This window comes from Ascidiella aspersa, chromosome 7 (genome assembly GCF_963924565.1).
Source record: "Ascidiella aspersa chromosome 7, kaAscAspe10.2, whole genome shotgun sequence".
Classification (NCBI taxonomy): Eukaryota; Metazoa; Chordata; class Ascidiacea; order Phlebobranchia; family Ascidiidae; genus Ascidiella; species Ascidiella aspersa.
Window position 1 is genome coordinate 12,541,378 of NC_139453.1, and position 16,903 is coordinate 12,558,280.

At 37.4% G+C, this 16,903-nt stretch overlaps 2 protein-coding genes across 2 annotated transcripts in view; one reads left to right on the plus strand and one right to left on the minus strand.

The window, feature by feature from the left end:
• Nucleotides 1-16,903, plus strand: part of LOC146137867 (uncharacterized) — a 72,408-nt gene that overhangs the window by 36,897 nt on the left and 18,608 nt on the right. Inside the window, exons 22-25 of the mRNA XM_083394460.1 lie at nucleotides 12,352-12,529; nucleotides 13,090-13,251; nucleotides 14,078-14,266; nucleotides 14,962-15,246. Coding sequence (XP_083250586.1) covers nucleotides 12,352-12,529; nucleotides 13,090-13,251; nucleotides 14,078-14,266; nucleotides 14,962-15,246 — 814 coding nt within the window. The remainder of the gene's footprint in view (nucleotides 1-12,351; nucleotides 12,530-13,089; nucleotides 13,252-14,077; nucleotides 14,267-14,961; nucleotides 15,247-16,903) is intronic.
• On the minus strand, nucleotides 2,305-3,797 carry LOC146137875 (uncharacterized). Its single transcript, XM_083393714.1, has 3 exons — nucleotides 3,209-3,797; nucleotides 2,982-3,094; nucleotides 2,305-2,838 (listed from the first exon to the last, which is right to left on the minus strand). The coding sequence occupies exons 1-3, from the start codon at nucleotides 3,795-3,797 to the stop codon at nucleotides 2,305-2,307; spliced, it is 1,236 nt and encodes a 411-aa protein (XP_083249840.1).

The following is a 16,903-nucleotide window of genomic DNA, read 5'->3' on the forward strand; positions in this document are numbered from 1 at the left end:
GTGATTTGATGCTTGACTTTTTTATCTGTATGAGAATGTTTGAATTCCATTAAAACATTTTAATATTTTAAAGGTTTCTTAAGTTTAAATTATAAGTAAATTTACTTTACCCATAATGAATTTCCTATCTATGGATAAACACGATTGAACAGCCCGTCTTTTCATGATGTATTTTTTAAGTAAAGTGCAAATCCAATGTCGGATATATCATAATATAATTAGTTTAGTGTTAACTATTTATTAACCTTTTTATACAAATAATTTTTTTTGAATTTTTAACTAGTCTAGTAAGCTACTTTAAATAAAATTGAAAATACTGCTAAACGATACGTAAATGATCTGTTATCATGTTTGCTAACTGCGTCAAAGAAGCGATCAACTTTTGCGTATTTATTTTGCAATTAGGTCAAAGAAAAATGTCATAGAAAGTAAAAAAAAGCTCTAATTTAGTTTAAAGTTTTTTGGTTATTCAGGATGACAACGTTAAAATGTAAAAAATGTGGTATTTGCCGTGGTTTGTTGTCTTATAGTTTTTCTTATCAAAAAAATTAAAATTATTTTTCAACGATTAAAGAAACTAGAATAAATTTAAATTTGGTCCAAATGCTTCTTTACAGTTTCTTATGAAATAAAAAATTCTGTAACATTACGACTTTTGCTGTTAAGACTAGACAGTGAACAGATAAATGCCTATAGAACAATAATTCCAGCAGCGTCAACTTTCCCGCTTCTTTTAATGACTTTCCAACGAATCCTTTCAATCGCGACTTCCGAACGCGCGATTTCCCACCTGGTCGCCTTGCGCTTGCATTATGACGTAACAGTGGGATCTCGACGAGTTGCACACGCGAGAATCAAATGTGATTTGGTATCCTGCTGGTGTTAAGACGCAAGCTGGAAAGCTCGCTTTGTCCTATATTTAATGCCACTTTGGTCGGTGTATAGGCGAACAAATAGACTCAACAAAATAATTTGGCTAAATCCTAATTCTATTCAGAACCAGAACGCGAAATTCATGTTATCCATTATGGAAGCGAATTTGGAGCACATCACTGTGTTTTGTTTTACTGTAAGTGGTTCAAATTATAGATTTACAGCTACGCGTTCTTGCTTACTTCGTTTGTTTACAAAACTAATTTTTACAAGAGGCGATGGTTAGAATTTGAATAAATACACTTGTCACACTCCAGGTGTGCTCTTCCCTTCATAAAATTAGTTTTATGATTTTTGTTGATCATACACCTATTTAAAAAAAGCCTAACAAACATGTAAATGTGCTGTGTCGGCTGCTCCCTATGATATGTTATAAACTTCGTATAACGGGTCGGCTTTTAAGCTGCGTAATGATATAGTAAAAAATGTAATAACTAATTAAGCTTTGTATGTGTATTAACAACAGAATCTGGCCCTCCAACAGAACACATAATGCCGACGATAAAAGTTCTAAAATTTATTAATAAAAGCTTGAGAAGCGCACCGCTCCGAACAAAAATCAGTCAGCAAGGTGTAAAACTTTAATACAAATATGCATTTCGCCTATAAATGGCATCATCAGTTTGTCTGTACAAATAAATAGTAAAAAATTAAAATATTTAAATTAAAATATTTTAATATTTTAATTTTTTACTATTTATTTGTACAGACAAACTGATGATGCCATTTATAGGCGAAATGCATATTTGTATTAAAGTTTTACACCTTGCTGACTGATTTTTGTTCGGAGCGGTGCGCTTCTCAAGCTTTTAATAACTAATTAACTAATAAAAAAACATGTTAAAATTTTATTTTGTGAGGGAAACTGCATTTTTGGCTAGGTGAGGAGAATTTAAGTTACTATTGAACATTATCCGAAACCTCTAAGTTTACGACCAAACTATACTATTCATCAAAAACGTGCCTTATATAAAGGAAATATTTAAATCACCCACTACTCCTTACTTGCTTGCTAAAAGTATCTTGAATTAGAAATTGATTACTTGCACGTTAGCGCCACAGCTGCGCTTTGTTTAGGTTGTGCTACATTGCTGTTATTTTTTATAACCACGAGTCGGTTTGAAGCACACTGCTGCTGTGAAAATCTATAGGTTTTTATTTTAATAAAAAAAAATGCAATTCTTCATAAATTAATCAGCTGTTTTCGGAAAAACACTATTCAAACTGAGTAAATAAAAGACGTTTGCATTTGCATCGGGTGGGAATTTTATTATTTGTCAACATTTATAAGGTCGCGACTCATTCGTAACGCAACAAAAGCACATCAGGCACGATAAAATACACCACACACATACACAAGCAACAAGACTCTCAGTGGAATCCGTGAATGGGCAAAGCGGCAGCGGCAGACGCAAGCTGACTGTTGGCAAAGCGAAGGCTGTCAGTGGCACCAAAACCGCCGAAGTTACTGGCGTGAGAATCGTAAACGGCAAAGCCACTGGAAGCCTGCTGGATGTTGTGGTTAAAGTGCGGTTGGTGTATCGGCTGCGGAAGGCCGAAGCCACTGGCTATGCTTGCGTGGAAAGTGTCAACTGGCGCCCAACTGGCACCGGCCTCGGCGCCTGGGGATCCCCTCACCGGTGACGAACTCGATCGTGGCCCTACGTCACCATCAGTGACGTGATGACGCGGTCGAACGGGACTGGGCGACGAGGAAGCGGCGATTTCGTCGTTGGATGAACTGCGGCATCCGGAGGCCGAGTCCTGAATAGGGGAGAGACCCTCGATGGAGGTGCCCGATGACGACGTGGGTGACGCGCACATGACGTCACCGTTTGCCTCGTGCATTTTTGTGTGCTTACGCAGTGAACTCGGGTGCGTGTAGCTGCGATCGCAACCTTCGTACTGCAAGAATAAGGAATATTTAGTGATGGATAAATAACCGAAAAAATGTTTTATTGATAAATTGGAGATTATTCACTATTACGTATACATTGACATAATAATATGTGAAAGATTGTTTGACAAGTTTTAGCTACTTTCTGTACCTTGCAGATGTACAGCTTTTCGGTGTTGTGCATGTAGCTGTGTTTCTTTCTGTCTGAGCTGTTGGCGAATCGTCGATCACATCCGGGAAATTTGCAAGGGAATGGTTTTTCACCTTTAGAAAGAAAGTTTGGTTTTAAATACAGTTGATTGAGGGAATAGACATAAAGCAAGGAAACTTAGGCCATTTAGCTGTAGATGTAATACAAAGGCATTAGCAGGTGCTTACCTGTGTGAACTCTGAGGTGAATCTTGAGGTTTTCGCTCCTGCCGAACATTTTGCTGCATCCGGGGAAATTGCACACGAAGGGTTTCTCCCCAGTGTGAACCCTCAGGTGGTTGACCAGCTTGTACTTGGCCTTGAAGCTCTTGCCCGAGCGAGCGCAATCCTCCCAGTAGCACGTGTGATCGCTCTGCTCGATACCACCAACGTGATCACGGCTCACGTGATTGACGAGCTCGTGAAGATCCGTGAAGAGGATGCCACAGGCGCGCCCGTGATGCTTCCACCGGCATGCGGTCGGTTCCTGCAGGGAATTTCCTTGTGTTTCGCTCGGGTAGCTTTGCTGGGCTTGATGCTGGTGCGCCAGGAAGGGAGCTGGGTGAAATTGCTGCTGCTGCTGAGCGAGATGCGGGTGAGGAAAGATCCCAGCGTAGCCAGAGTAGTAGGATGATGCTGGCGTCGAGGCGAAGGCAATTTGCTGGTGGTGGTGAGGGTCAAAGGTCGGGTGGCCCAGAAAGCCTGCATGGGCGGCCAGGTTTGCCCTTGGGTCGTAGGCTGCGTAGGGACGGTCGGTGAGTACTGATGAAGAATGCATTTCTGTTTGATTTTCGTATAGTAGTCGACTCGATAACTCGTTGAACGATTGCGAGCTGAATTGATGAGTTGTCGACGCAGCGCCGCGGCTATTTAAGGCGCCCGCTTTTTTCCCTATCGCTCTCGTGCCGTAATTGCTCTTAATTGTCCATTGTTTGTCGCGCTTCCGACGCGCGTCGAAACTTCCCGCGGCGCGCGCGACCCCCTCCCCGCCATTTTTTCCCTTTTTTCGTCAACTTTCCCCCTTCGCGGCTCGCGACGCGACCGGCCAACTGGGCACGTGCCAGGCGCACCTTCGCGCGTTAGTGGAATACTTCCAGGTGCACTTGGCCTCTGCATTTTCTCACGATGATTGCGATTTAACTTGTCTTTTTTAAATACCTAAACAAGTATTTTTCGCCTAATGCTATCTGTTTATCCATAATACATTATTTAATGTTCTTCGCTTAACCACAATCTTCCATTTTTTGGCAATATTCTTTTTTTATCTTACATGCAAAAAATAATAATTATGCCAATAAATTTAGGTCTACCCCAGCTTGATCTAAAAAACATGTTTGTGGCCGGTTAAACTTTTACCCAAAACTGCGTAAGATGTAAGTTTTCCCGTCGTAAGTTTGGACGTCAGTTTGCCAAATTCTTCTCCAATATTTTTAATTTTACAGAACCAGTCATCTTTCCGAAATCAAATTGCGTTGAGTGTGTTTGTAATTATAAAATGTAATAAATGGTGTCCTGCATCGTTAAATTGGTTGCATTTCCCTAACGTGATTATGGATTTTCGTCGATTGTTCGATTCCAACTCACATGCGACGTAGTTTGGCTTGCGTCCAACTTGTTTTGGCACGTGTCAGAGTTGCCGTGACGTCGCGTTCTGTTTGCACGATCGCGAGTCGTATTTAGAACTCGCACTCGTGTGAATTTAGCTGCAACTCGTGCAAATAAACAACTTTTCTACTTGTATAATTTCTATTTGCTTAATCCCAAATGTGTTTGCATACGATAAATTCAGGTGAAACCGTAAAGGGACTGAACGTACATAACGTTTTTGTGTTTGTGCTTTAATTAAACGTTTACATGTTTTACCAAAACTTATAGCAAATTTTAAGCCAGACGATTTATATCGGGGGTAGTTAAATATATTTTTCTGCGATTCGCATGAGAAACAGAATATGCTCTGCCGTTTGGACCTTACAGAGGAAAAAGATGATATTTTCGTGTTCTTGATTTTGTCGGTTGGGATATTACAAAAATTATGCGTTTTTAAGGATTTGAAAACTTCACATTGTTTAAATATATTTGAATTCCTTTTTAATTCCGCCCAACTCACTATATACAAAATTTTAAGTTTATGTCATTTCTTTTGATTCGTATTTGCGTTTCCCAGACTTAACGCGGGTTATTGTAAACGATAATTACATCAGGAAATGATGACAATGAACTTGGGACAAAGGGTCTGTTCCCAACCCGCGTGGATCGTGTGCGATATCGCTGTAGTCAAGCCTACCAATATCAACCACGTTTTAAAGGACCGGGAATCAGAATAACTGCGTATTTTTTTATTCTTTGATACACTTAGTCAAAAATATGACATACTTAGCTAAGATGTGTTTAATTCTTTGGTTTAACGGCATATTGATTGCTCTCTAAAAATGTAAATAAAAAAATAATTACTGTATAGCTTCCATCAAAAATTTCTTAATGTAAACATCACATTCTTACACTATTAAAGACCTAAACTTACATATAGCTAATATAGAAACCTACAGAATTTTTGATTTACATCGAACATGTTGCCAACATGTTTTTTCTATAGTCTAAATGTATAACTGTTACCCGAAATTCTGTATTTAATGATGATATAAAAATTATAAACTTACATTTATTAAAAAAATTGTAGAAATTATTTCGTACTTCAGCTTTGTTGTTATTTTTAAGTCCAATGGTTCGAATATGTCTAATACCCATTTTGTTGGACTTTTGTAGTTTAAATATAACAAAGTAAATCAAAGTGAAAAAATGAGTGTAAATTTAAAGTCAAACATTTGTTTTATAAAGTAATAAAATATTTGATAATTTTATTTCGATTTTTAAACAACCTTTTTCAAATTAGCCGCTTTTCTCTAAATTAATTTCCTTTTTATACAATTAAATGCTTAATGATACGCCAAACCATCATTATTGGATTTTCGTCAATTGTCCGGTTCCTTTCCAGATGCGACGTTTTCTGGCTCGCGTCTAACTTGTTTTGGCACGTGTCCGAGTTGCCGTAACGTCGCGCTATGTTTGCGCAATAGCGACTCGCATTTGGAACTCGCACTCGTGTGAATTTAGCTGCAACTCGAGCAAATAAACAACTTTCCACTGCTAGATAGTTCTCTGCGACAAGTGGGTGCATATATGTTTGTTGGAGTTTAGGTCAAGTGAAAACCTTCGGTGAATAGAGTGTATTGTTATATACATTTTACACAATTTTCGTTAAAATGAGGTTAAATCAGATGTTTGAAGTTCTCTTTCATGTTCTGGATTTAGAAAAGTATAGATGAAATTCGTTTTTTATTTCGCTTCAGTCATCACCTTGCTGATTTTTGTCATTTCTTGATTCTTATTTGCGTTTCCCAGACTTACCGCGGGTTATTGCGAGTGATAATTATGAGGAAGTGGTGACAATGAACTTGAGACAAAGGGTCTGTTCCCAACCCGCGTGGTTCGTGTCTACCAATATCAACTACGTTTTACAGCACCGAGAATCAGAATAACTGCGTATTTTGAAGTTGTTTAACATATACTTACAGTTACAAGTATAACATACTATGCTAAGATGTATTAGATCTGTTGGTTTAACGGCATATTGATTACTTCCACAAAAAAAATATATTTGTAAATATAAAAATAATTTTCTGTATAGCTTCCATCAAAATTTATTTAATGTAAATAAATATGACATTGTAATACTATTGAAGGCCTCAAAGTTCATATAGTTTATACACTAGCCTACGAAATGTTTTTTAATTTACCTCGACAATGTTGTCCACATGTTTTTTTATAGTTCCGAAAAAAAAAGCTGATATCCAAATGCGATCGGCGGCAATAAGCTCGAAATTTCACCTAATATGCTCATTGCTCGTATAGCACAATTCGAAATTTTAATGACCGACGATTATTATGAAAACTACGCAGGTCAATTACTCATATTAAGTTATCTATTTAGCTCTTTCTATATTTTGCATTTAATGATGATATAAAAATTGTAAACTTAAATTTATTAAAAAAAATGTGGAAATTTTTTTGGGGTGCTGTAGCTTTGTTGTAATTTTAACGACCATTGGTTCGAATATGTCTAATATCCATTTTGCTAGACTTTTGTACTTATTACGAAATTAGTTTAGTGTACATTTAAAGCCTAACATTTTTTTTTGTATAAAATGAAAAAAATATTTGATAAATTTATTTGGATTTTTAAGCAACCTATAACAAATTAGCCAGCTTTTTCTAAATTTATTTCCTATTCATAAAATGAAATGCTTAATGATACGCCAAGCCACCCTACATTAGATTTGTTTCATCGAGTCATTACTGGATTTTCGTCAATTGTCCGATTCGTTTCCAAATGCGACGCATCTTGGCTCGCGTCCAACTTGTTTTGGCACGTGTACGACTTGTCGTGACGTCGCGCTATGTTTGCGCATTAGCGACTCGCATTTGGAACTCGCACTCGTGTGAATTTAGTTGCAACTCGTGCAAATAAACAACTTTCCACTGCTATAAAGTTATCCCTGACAAGTGAGCATATATGTTTGTTTAATTACATTTCAGGTGAAAACATTCGGTGAATAGAGTGTTTTGTTATATAGATTTTACACAAGTTTCTTTAAAATGATGTTTTACAAAAATATTTAAAACATTTTCGGAAAAATTATGACTAAATCAGACCATATGAAGGACGCTATCTTTCGTGTTCCGGATTTAGAAAATCTTGTTCAAATTCGTTTTTTATTCCGCTTCAGTCATCATCACCTTGCTGATTTCTGTCATTTTTCACATTGATTCGTGTTTGCGTTTCCCAGACTTAACGCGGGTTATTGTGAAAGATAATTACATCAGGAAGTGATGACAATGAACTTGAGACAAAGGGTCTGATCCCAACCCGCGTGGATCGTGTGCGATATCGCTGTAGTCAAGTCTACCAATTCGACTATACGTTTTGACTATCGAAGAATTAGAATAGATTCGTGTTTTTCCCATGTTTAAAAATATAAATTGACTTAGAAAGCCATTAATATGCGTTACGTAGCCCAGAGGATCAAACCCATTTATTTAACGGCGTGTTAAAATGCATTCACAAAAAATCAGTTCGCTAATCCGAAAAAAAAAACTTTTTATAGTGTACATTAAGAGTAGGTCGATGCAAATCAGCGTGAACTTTTAATGCTAACCAAGACGTTAAATCTTCAATTTGATACAAGGATGACAAAGTTTATTTCAACAATGTCATATATTTTGCTCCAAATGTGTTGTTGCGTCAAATAGAATAAAAAAAAATAGAAAGATTGAAAAATAGAAGCGTCTTGAAAATGTTGCAGCCTTTAAATTCCGCAATAAAATTGCCTTGTTGTATATTACAAGCGTACATCGTTCGGCGTTTCATTGAATGAAATTCCGTTTTTGTGATCACCGAATGTTGGCACGTGTCTTACTTTGCGTAACGACGGATGGCGCGTCTTCCATCCCGAGTTTCGTTTGGAAAGGCGCCTGACGAAAAATCATCAAGCAATCAGGTTTTTTTAGATCGAAATATCGCCGACGCGTATCGCCACTTAATTCGAATTTGGATCAACTAATCCAGGGATTCTCATCCGGGTCCCTCGCCCTCTGGGAACCAGCGTAAAATATTTTAATTTTAGTCTGTTAAACAATAATTTGTAGTTTTCGACATTATCCCAGAAACTTCAATGTGACGTTTCGTAACGTTTTTTCTGCACATTAAAATTCATTGTTACTTTACTTTGTTTTTCAAACAAGTTATGTCAAATTTGCGTCGATTGTATCAAACAATTGTCCAAATTATACATTTGAAAAAACGAATTAAAAAACAATTTTGTTTAATCAGTGTAATTATTGAATTGTTGTCAGTTGTCCGATGTTATTCTGAATACGACGCAGATTGGCTCGCGTCCAACTTGTTTTGGCACGTGTCCGAGTTGCCTCGACGTCGTGCAATGTTTGCGCATTTGCGACTCGCATTTAGAACTCGCACTCGTGTGAATTTAGCTGCAACTCGTGCAAATAAACAACTTTCCACTCCTCGAAATTGCTACACGACGATTGGAAAGGATTATTTGCGCAATCTAGAATGTGTTTGCTCAAGGTTACGTCAGGCAAAATGTGAAACGTTCAGAGATCATTTGCATCCGAAGTCCATATATCCGCGTCCATAGCATTCACGTAAGTAAAGGTCCAGAGCTTTTGTAAGCTGTCCAATATCCCACTACGTTGCTTTGTTTCGTATGCATAATTTAAAATTCGTTCTTAATTCCACCTAAATCATTATTACCTTTTAAATTCTGTTATTTCTTGCATTAATTATTATTTGCGTTTCCCAGACTTAACGCGGGTTATTGTGAACGATAATTACATCAGGAAGTGTTGACAATGAACTTGAGACAAAGGGTTTTTCCCAACCCGCGTGGCTTTATTCATGTCTATTGTCTACCACTATCGACCACGTTTTGGGGGAATTAAAAATTTCCAGATAAACAATCAATTAAAAGTTACCACAGTCGGCTACAAAAATAGCCCACCTGGCGAAGTTGGGTTGAAACTACCGGAAAGACTTTTATCTGTATTAAAAAAATAGGCAGTGCAATTTGCCTTGACTTTTTTTATTTAAATGAAGACCTTTATAACTAAAACAGCGACCTGCGAAATTTCTTAACTTTAAGTCAAATATTTTGCATAAATGATTGTAGCGTAGGATAAACTTTCGAAAATAAACGTAAAACAAAAACAATGATCTTGTAAAATTGTTTAACGTGATCTGAATTACAACATTTGTTCTAAGAAGAGTTTATTATCGATTCTACGAAGTGCTTGTGTCGTTCGTGGTTTTGACAAACCGATTTCCGTTTTGCGAACACAAGATTTGACGCTTGGCGAACTTGGCGTGTCTATGAATTACATTTCGCTAAAAGTGACAACCAAAATCGAAAGCGGTCGGTGTCAGTCCCCGTGTGAAATAAACTTTTACCAACACAAAAATGAGTTGTCGTTGACTCGTGACGCGTAAGTCACACTCTTGTGAATTACTTTACAACTCGCGTAAGTTGACGCCTTTCACTGCTGGAATTTCTACACGAAGAGCGTTAACCATCAGCCCAAATGTTTTCTCAAGGTTATGCGAGAAAATCGTTTAGTTGAGACTGTAATCTTTGCGCCTAGATGATTTGTTTTATAAACGTTAAATTTAAACAAAACCTGACGTTTTCTTTATTCAAGAAGCTCTGCTTGCAAAGGTGGAATACTTGACAGGGACAATAGCATTTTAGGTGTTTTTGACTAACAATTACTTTTGTGTAAAATTCATAATTTCGAGTAAATTCTGTAAAGGCGTGGGCATGCAGTCCATTCACACATGGTTTTCTCCTGACATTATCTTGAGCAATACACATTTGAATTGTGCAAAAATTCCGCGCAACTTTTGTATTTCGCAATTGCGCGAAGTGGAAAGTTGTTTATTTGCACGAGTTACGACTAAATTCACACGAGTGTGAGTTCTGACTGCGAGTCGCGATCGCGCAAACATTGCTCGACGTCGAGTCAACTCGGACACGTGCCAAAACAAGTTGGACGCGAGCCAATCTGCGTCGTATTCAGAAGAACATCGGACAACTGATATGTATTTAAAAAAAATGTTTTTAACAATAACTAATAAATTAGGCCTAAAACAAAAAGACAATCAAAATATTAAAAAGGTACATCGCCTTTTTTATTGGCGCAAGACCAAACTGCCGAGAAATTATCCATGTTTTGTAGATAAATATTCGGTAATATCACATATTCAAAAATTTAGGACTAAACGACAATTTATTTGTAGACAAATATTTGTGTAAAAAAAGCATTTTTCGTTCGGGTAAGTTAAGTTTAGTGGCGGCGCGCATCGGCGAGAGTTGAATGTAACGAAAGTTTATTTCCCGCGTGCGTTTTGATAGCAATCTCTCCTGGGTTTCAGTTCTAACGCGATTTCCGGTGAAAGTCTTCCACGTGCGCCACGCGTCAAACTCTGTGGTCGAAAAAACTGCAATGCGTTTGCAAAAATGTGAAAAGATACACGCACTCTTTAATCCAATAAAACATGTTCCAGAACGAACCGCTGTAAACAATATTAGCATCGTTTCTTAACTCTCCTATGTTCTAAGATTTCTTTAAAGCCAAAGAAAGTAAGTCAAAACGTTGGTTTTTGATATAAGATTTTTCGTAGGCTCTTGTATTGCAGTTACGAGATGGGAAAAAACATGGAGTGATGCTATAACAACTGTTCAATAGTTTTGAGAACTAAAATATTCTTTATGTTTTACTTCTTTTTTTATGGTTAATATTGAGGGAGGTAATTGCGTCAGGAAGGTGTTAAAACTAACTTGAGACAAATGGTCTGCTCCCAATTCACGCGAGAATATTCAATATCACGCCTATATTGCTTTACCTTATAATTTCTCTGTTGCGAAATATTGCTTTGGCTAAATAAGGTAAATAAATGGATTGGAATCAAGTCTATTTCCTGACGAGGTATGCCATCAATGAAATAATAAAATGTTGCGATATCCAAAACATGAAAACTGGAAAACGTTTATTCACATTGGGGTTAGAATGGTTGGCTTGGGCAAATCAGCGGATAAACCCTTATGTTTTTACGCTTTGTTGTCTCTTGTTTACCTCGTTAAAATGCTGAATTATATTGGATTTTCCTACACCGAATGGTGAATCGATTTTCGCTAACGGTTATTTCGTCAGAAGTTGTTAAAATAAAAAGGCTATAAAGCGGGTTTGTCCGTAACACAGGGAAGATAGGTAATTGCAAATGACTTTCACTATTTGTCGCGCCTGAATGCGACGAATTCAATACAATGATAAAGTTGGAATTTCACACTTGATTTTTAGATTTGATAAATCTTATATGTGTTATAGATTTGACCAAAATCTATATTTTAATTAACATGGTTACTTTGCAGTTAGATGTTTGAATGCAAAAGTAATTTTAGTTTACCTAGCGTCAATTTCCTATAGTAAACAGCGTCTTTATTACGATTTGCATCGATGTGACGTAAACCTGTTTGCGCGACAGAACTATTTTATCCACAACTTGGTTATAACTTGCACGCGTTGATTTATATATTCCGATTTTCCAAAAATCAAGTTAGCTATTAAGCATATACATGGCAATATGCAAGACAAGCACACAGGATGTATTAACACTTAGAAACGGCAAATATATAAATGCGCATGCTTTTTAAAACTGTTAAACGTTCTAAGCGCTTTGACTGACTGTCTTACTTTTCCAGCCACGAGCGAACGCTGGACATGCTGGACATGATGACGTACCGACTGGTTGAGGCGGCCAACGAGCTCAACTCGTCGCTGGCCGGTCAGGCGTCGGACACCGATGGGCTACGGAGATGGATACAGACCGACCGACGACTCATGTCCGATCTTTCTGACGTCACCGCAACTCTACAGGAGGTGAGAATGGCGGAGTCGTGTGCGGGAAAAATCCGCTTCAAATTTGGATCGAGTCGATATATGTCTGTTATACTTGTGTTGTGCCGATGACAATCCGATTTTAAGAGCGTTTTGCCTTGAAAAACTATCAAATGTGTATGATTTATATCTATGTAAATTTAATATGACTTAATAACGGTTTATATACTCTACATTTTGTTCTGTTTAATTACTTTGACCGAATAATCCTGAAAGAACCCCAGTGTACATTTTACAGAAACTAAAGAGACATATTATATAAAAGGCCTTTGGTGTAGTTTAACACTCGGTATGGCTACTTGCTTTTTTGGCGATTGTTTTAATGAAACTAAATAGCACAAATATATCTGTGAGGTAAACTAATTACTATAGGCTGTTATCAAAACACATCAATGCGTTGTAAAAACTTCGAGTAAAAATCTAGCGTAAACATAAAAAAATCGACTGTGCTCAGCAAATTTTTGGTGACCACTACGTTCTTCTTTTACTGCAACATTTGTGGAAACAATATTTACTTCGGACCGCCCTTGATTATTCGCCAGGATTTCAGTCGCAATAAGGAGAACGTATGGGATACGATCGCTCACCTAATCGCGCGCCAAGAGGCGAGTGAGGATGAAGGAAACATTCGCAACGCCACGTTAGAGGCGCTGGAGATCTGGTCCGAGGACGCGCAACAGAGACTTGGCAGCTTGGACAGACACGTGAGCTATAACGCAATAACGGTCGCTGTTTTTCTATAACGGTCGCTGTTTTTCTAAATTCCGGTTAAAGTTTTCCTTCTGCGCATTTGCCCTCGCCACCTTGACAATATTACGTTTTTTCTAAAAGAAGTGGTGCTCGGTTTTTGGTAAAATATCGGTAGCCAAACTAAAAAAAGTGGTAAATAAATGTTAACTTCCAATCTTCAAATTATGGTAATTAAAAACGGCTATTGTTGTCCAGGAAACATTATTCACATTTTTGTACTCAAACTTCTACGCAAACTTCTTTTTCGCAATCAAATCGTATACTCGAAATTTAAAGCAAGTTACATTATTTTAATTTTTAAATTTTGCTGAGAAGCGTTTAAGTTTAGAACATTTCAGACGCCAGGATTTTTTATAAAAACAATCGAATCGTCCGGGATTTGAACCCGAGACCTCTCGCGCCCAAAGCGTACGAAGAAAACACTTCTTTATGACAAAAACGGCCAAATTAAAGTGGAGCTTTATTTCGCTTAAAAAGATAAATTGTATTGTGGTCATTCTTACATTTTGTCAGGTGTGAGATGGTTTGCCATAGACGAAACTTAAATATCTGTAGAAAACAGATGGCAATATAACATAGAAAATGGCCGTATTTGTCTATTTCTGAATAGGGTAATCAGGTGGCACTATAAAGACAAATTAGATTGAATTCTCGACAAGCTTTCGCACAACCGCGCTTCATCAGATCAAAGTAAATTTTTTTTTATATAGTACCACCTGATTACCCAATACAATATAGGCCTTTTTAAAAAAAATATATACTTGTACCCTTTTACCGCAGGTTGACATGCTGGACACTCGCTTTGACCTTATCGCCGACTCTATGGGCTCGATCGCGGTGCTGGACCACAACCTGACCAGTCTCGCCACCGTCGTCTCCGACGTCGAGCGAACAGCGATCGAAACACTGCAAACTTCCGAAAACCTCGCAGTTCTAGTCACTGGCGTCGAGGAATTGTTCGGAATTGTGGTAAGAGACGTTAATTTGCAAACAAAATAGTTGAACATTTCGATATGCTAAGTTCCACGCCTGTCGCCCGATCTCCCTGATTTGACAAGGCTGGATTAATTTTATACCGTAATAAGGCTGTCTGATAATGTTGGATTGGAGCCGATATCCCATACCAAGTTAACGGATAACGTGGTGGTAACGATGTCATTGGGAAACCAAACTGAGAGAGAACTTTCAAATTCGTTTCTTGCGTTTTTTATTTTGTTAAATAGTAAATTAATAATTGCAGATAGAAACTGATTTAGTCATTAAAGTATATGCTTACTACCAATCAAGTTAATTTTTGCCTAATAAACTAAAAACGCAATTTTTGCAAATATTTCGGGTATCGGTATAGTGGAATAACATACCAAGTTTCGTATTTACCAATATGGCAGTGTATTTCATTTTGAAAAAATTACTTTGGCGGAGAGCTTAAACTCTTGTTGTTATTTTATATTATGTATACTGTAAAACAATTTTTTTACGACGGAAAATCGTCTGCAGATGGTTTTCGGTTGATTGGTTTCTGTTGTAGCTTGCATAAATTAATTAAACCGTATTGTTGTCCAGCTAAACCATTTTCGACATATATACGTTTAAACTCTTTCTGCAACGATGGGCGAAATACCGAATGCAGTAAAGCTGTGGTGTAACACTTGTCTATTTGACAGCAAGGCGATGTGTCGGATTTCCGCGCGGCCTACGAACAGCAGTGCGAGAATTACGACTCTGAAATAGCTGGATTATCGGGAACGGTGACGTCACACGCCACCCAGATCGAGTTCTTCGCCGATTGGCTGGCGGAGACGCTGATAACCAATCGCGAAGACCACAGCAACCTCACTGCAATGTTGGGAGAGATTCAAGGCGACCTGACGTCATACCGAGACGCTTTAGTGCGTTTGAACGGAAGTGAAGCGAACCGGAACGATCGGGTGGAGTATCTCATCAACGCGGTAAAGATTTACATTTGCTTACCTTACTACTGTTTTGGTTTGCTTATTCAATCCTGTTAAAGAATCCCCTATATAGATATATAGAGGACTGCTATGTTTCGACTATTTTGCTACCCATGCTCATAAGTTAGAAGTAGTTGATTTTGCTCATAAGGAAGAAGTAGGTGATTTTACTCCAAAATACATGTCATATGTGTTACTTTAAACGGTATTTGTGAAGTATTGCTGTGCTGTTTCCTTATTGTTAAATGAGGAGAGTTAGTCCTAGTTATCACCGGTTTATTTGTTCAAAGTTTTTTTTTTCGTTTTAAATTTGACCAAGTAAATCTTTTAACAACGAATTTATAACTCCGGTGCTTAACTGACAATTTGTTGGGAAGTTAACTTACAATTTGTTGAGTGCTTTAACTGCGTTTTGATTTCTTTATCCATATTTTACCGAACCACTTATGAACACTATCCATGAGTTGACTGATAAAATGGTTATTTTTACTGCTATTTTTTCAAAACAAAACATGAAAATAGACCGAATTAAATTACAATGCCATACCTTTAAGTTGAAATGTAAATCCTAAATTGATTTTACAGACTGACCGACCATGTCACGACCTAAATACCCATTGATAAAAATCATATTTAATATGTCTGATTTAGTTCGTTTTTTTGGTAATTCTTACGACAATATGCTAAAAAGCCAGGGATGCTGAAATATTTTAGGCCGCGTCCCCTTAATTCAGTTTACCGAAAATTGCGTCCCTTTCTCCAAACAGTTTGTTTCATGCCCATAAAGCCCATGTGCTTTCACTGTTTCTTGATATGTAGAATGTTCTGAACTAAACAGGCAGTGTAAATATAGGGGGCTTTAACGCAAAACTTGACAACTTGTGTTTTCTTTAGCGATACGTTAGTTCTAAAATGCGATCACGCATATCAGCATTTAGACCACAATTTAGGTAAAGGTTTTGTTATGACGAATACGATCGTGTTAAGATAAGTTGTAGACAATTAATTATGTAATATCATAATACAAAAATTAGATGGAAAGTCCTATAAGTGGAATTTACCGCTGCCATTCCCTGTAGCACTTAAGTATTTAGTTTTAGGTGGATTCGAAACTAAATTTATCCTTTTGCGTTAATTTATGGACTTTAATGATTTTGTTCATCTAATCCACAATTTTCAAATATTTATGGGCCTTCCAAACAAGTTAAATCATGACCTATGGGAATACTGTGACAAACCTTTTTTTCCAAGACATGGGCGGTTTATAATACAATAGCCACTAACAAAACATAGCTCAGGATATAAAACGACCTTAGGCTGATTCAGGAATGTCGTTGCGTCATAACGTGTAATCATAAAATAACATCGGGTTTTCTAGGGCAAACTCGTGCTTAAATTTTCAACTAAAGTTTCTGCTGCACCCCCTGGTTACCCTGACAATACCTTATGACTTTCCACGGCGTCGTGCCCCGCGTTTAAGAACATCTGCTTTACACGATATTGGCAATCTTAAACATAGCCGAACATAATGAATTAGCATCATTTTCGGCGGCTCTCAGCAAACAAAATCTACAATAAGCACACAATTGCATTTCAATGTAAATTTTTTTTTTCCACTGGAAGGCAGTTCTAGAAAAAAACAAACAGTTTGTTA

Coding starts and splice junctions, on each gene's coding strand:
- LOC146137875 (XM_083393714.1), bottom strand. CDS start 3,797: ATGCATTCTTCATCAGTACTCACCGACCGTCCCTACGCAGCCTACGAC. Junction 3,095..3,208: donor TCACCTCAGAGTTCACACAG/GTAAGCACCTGC, acceptor TTCTTTCTAAAG/GTGAAAAACCATTCCCTTGC. Junction 2,839..2,981: donor AAAAGCTGTACATCTGCAAG/GTACAGAAAGTA, acceptor TTATTCTTGCAG/TACGAAGGTTGCGATCGCAG.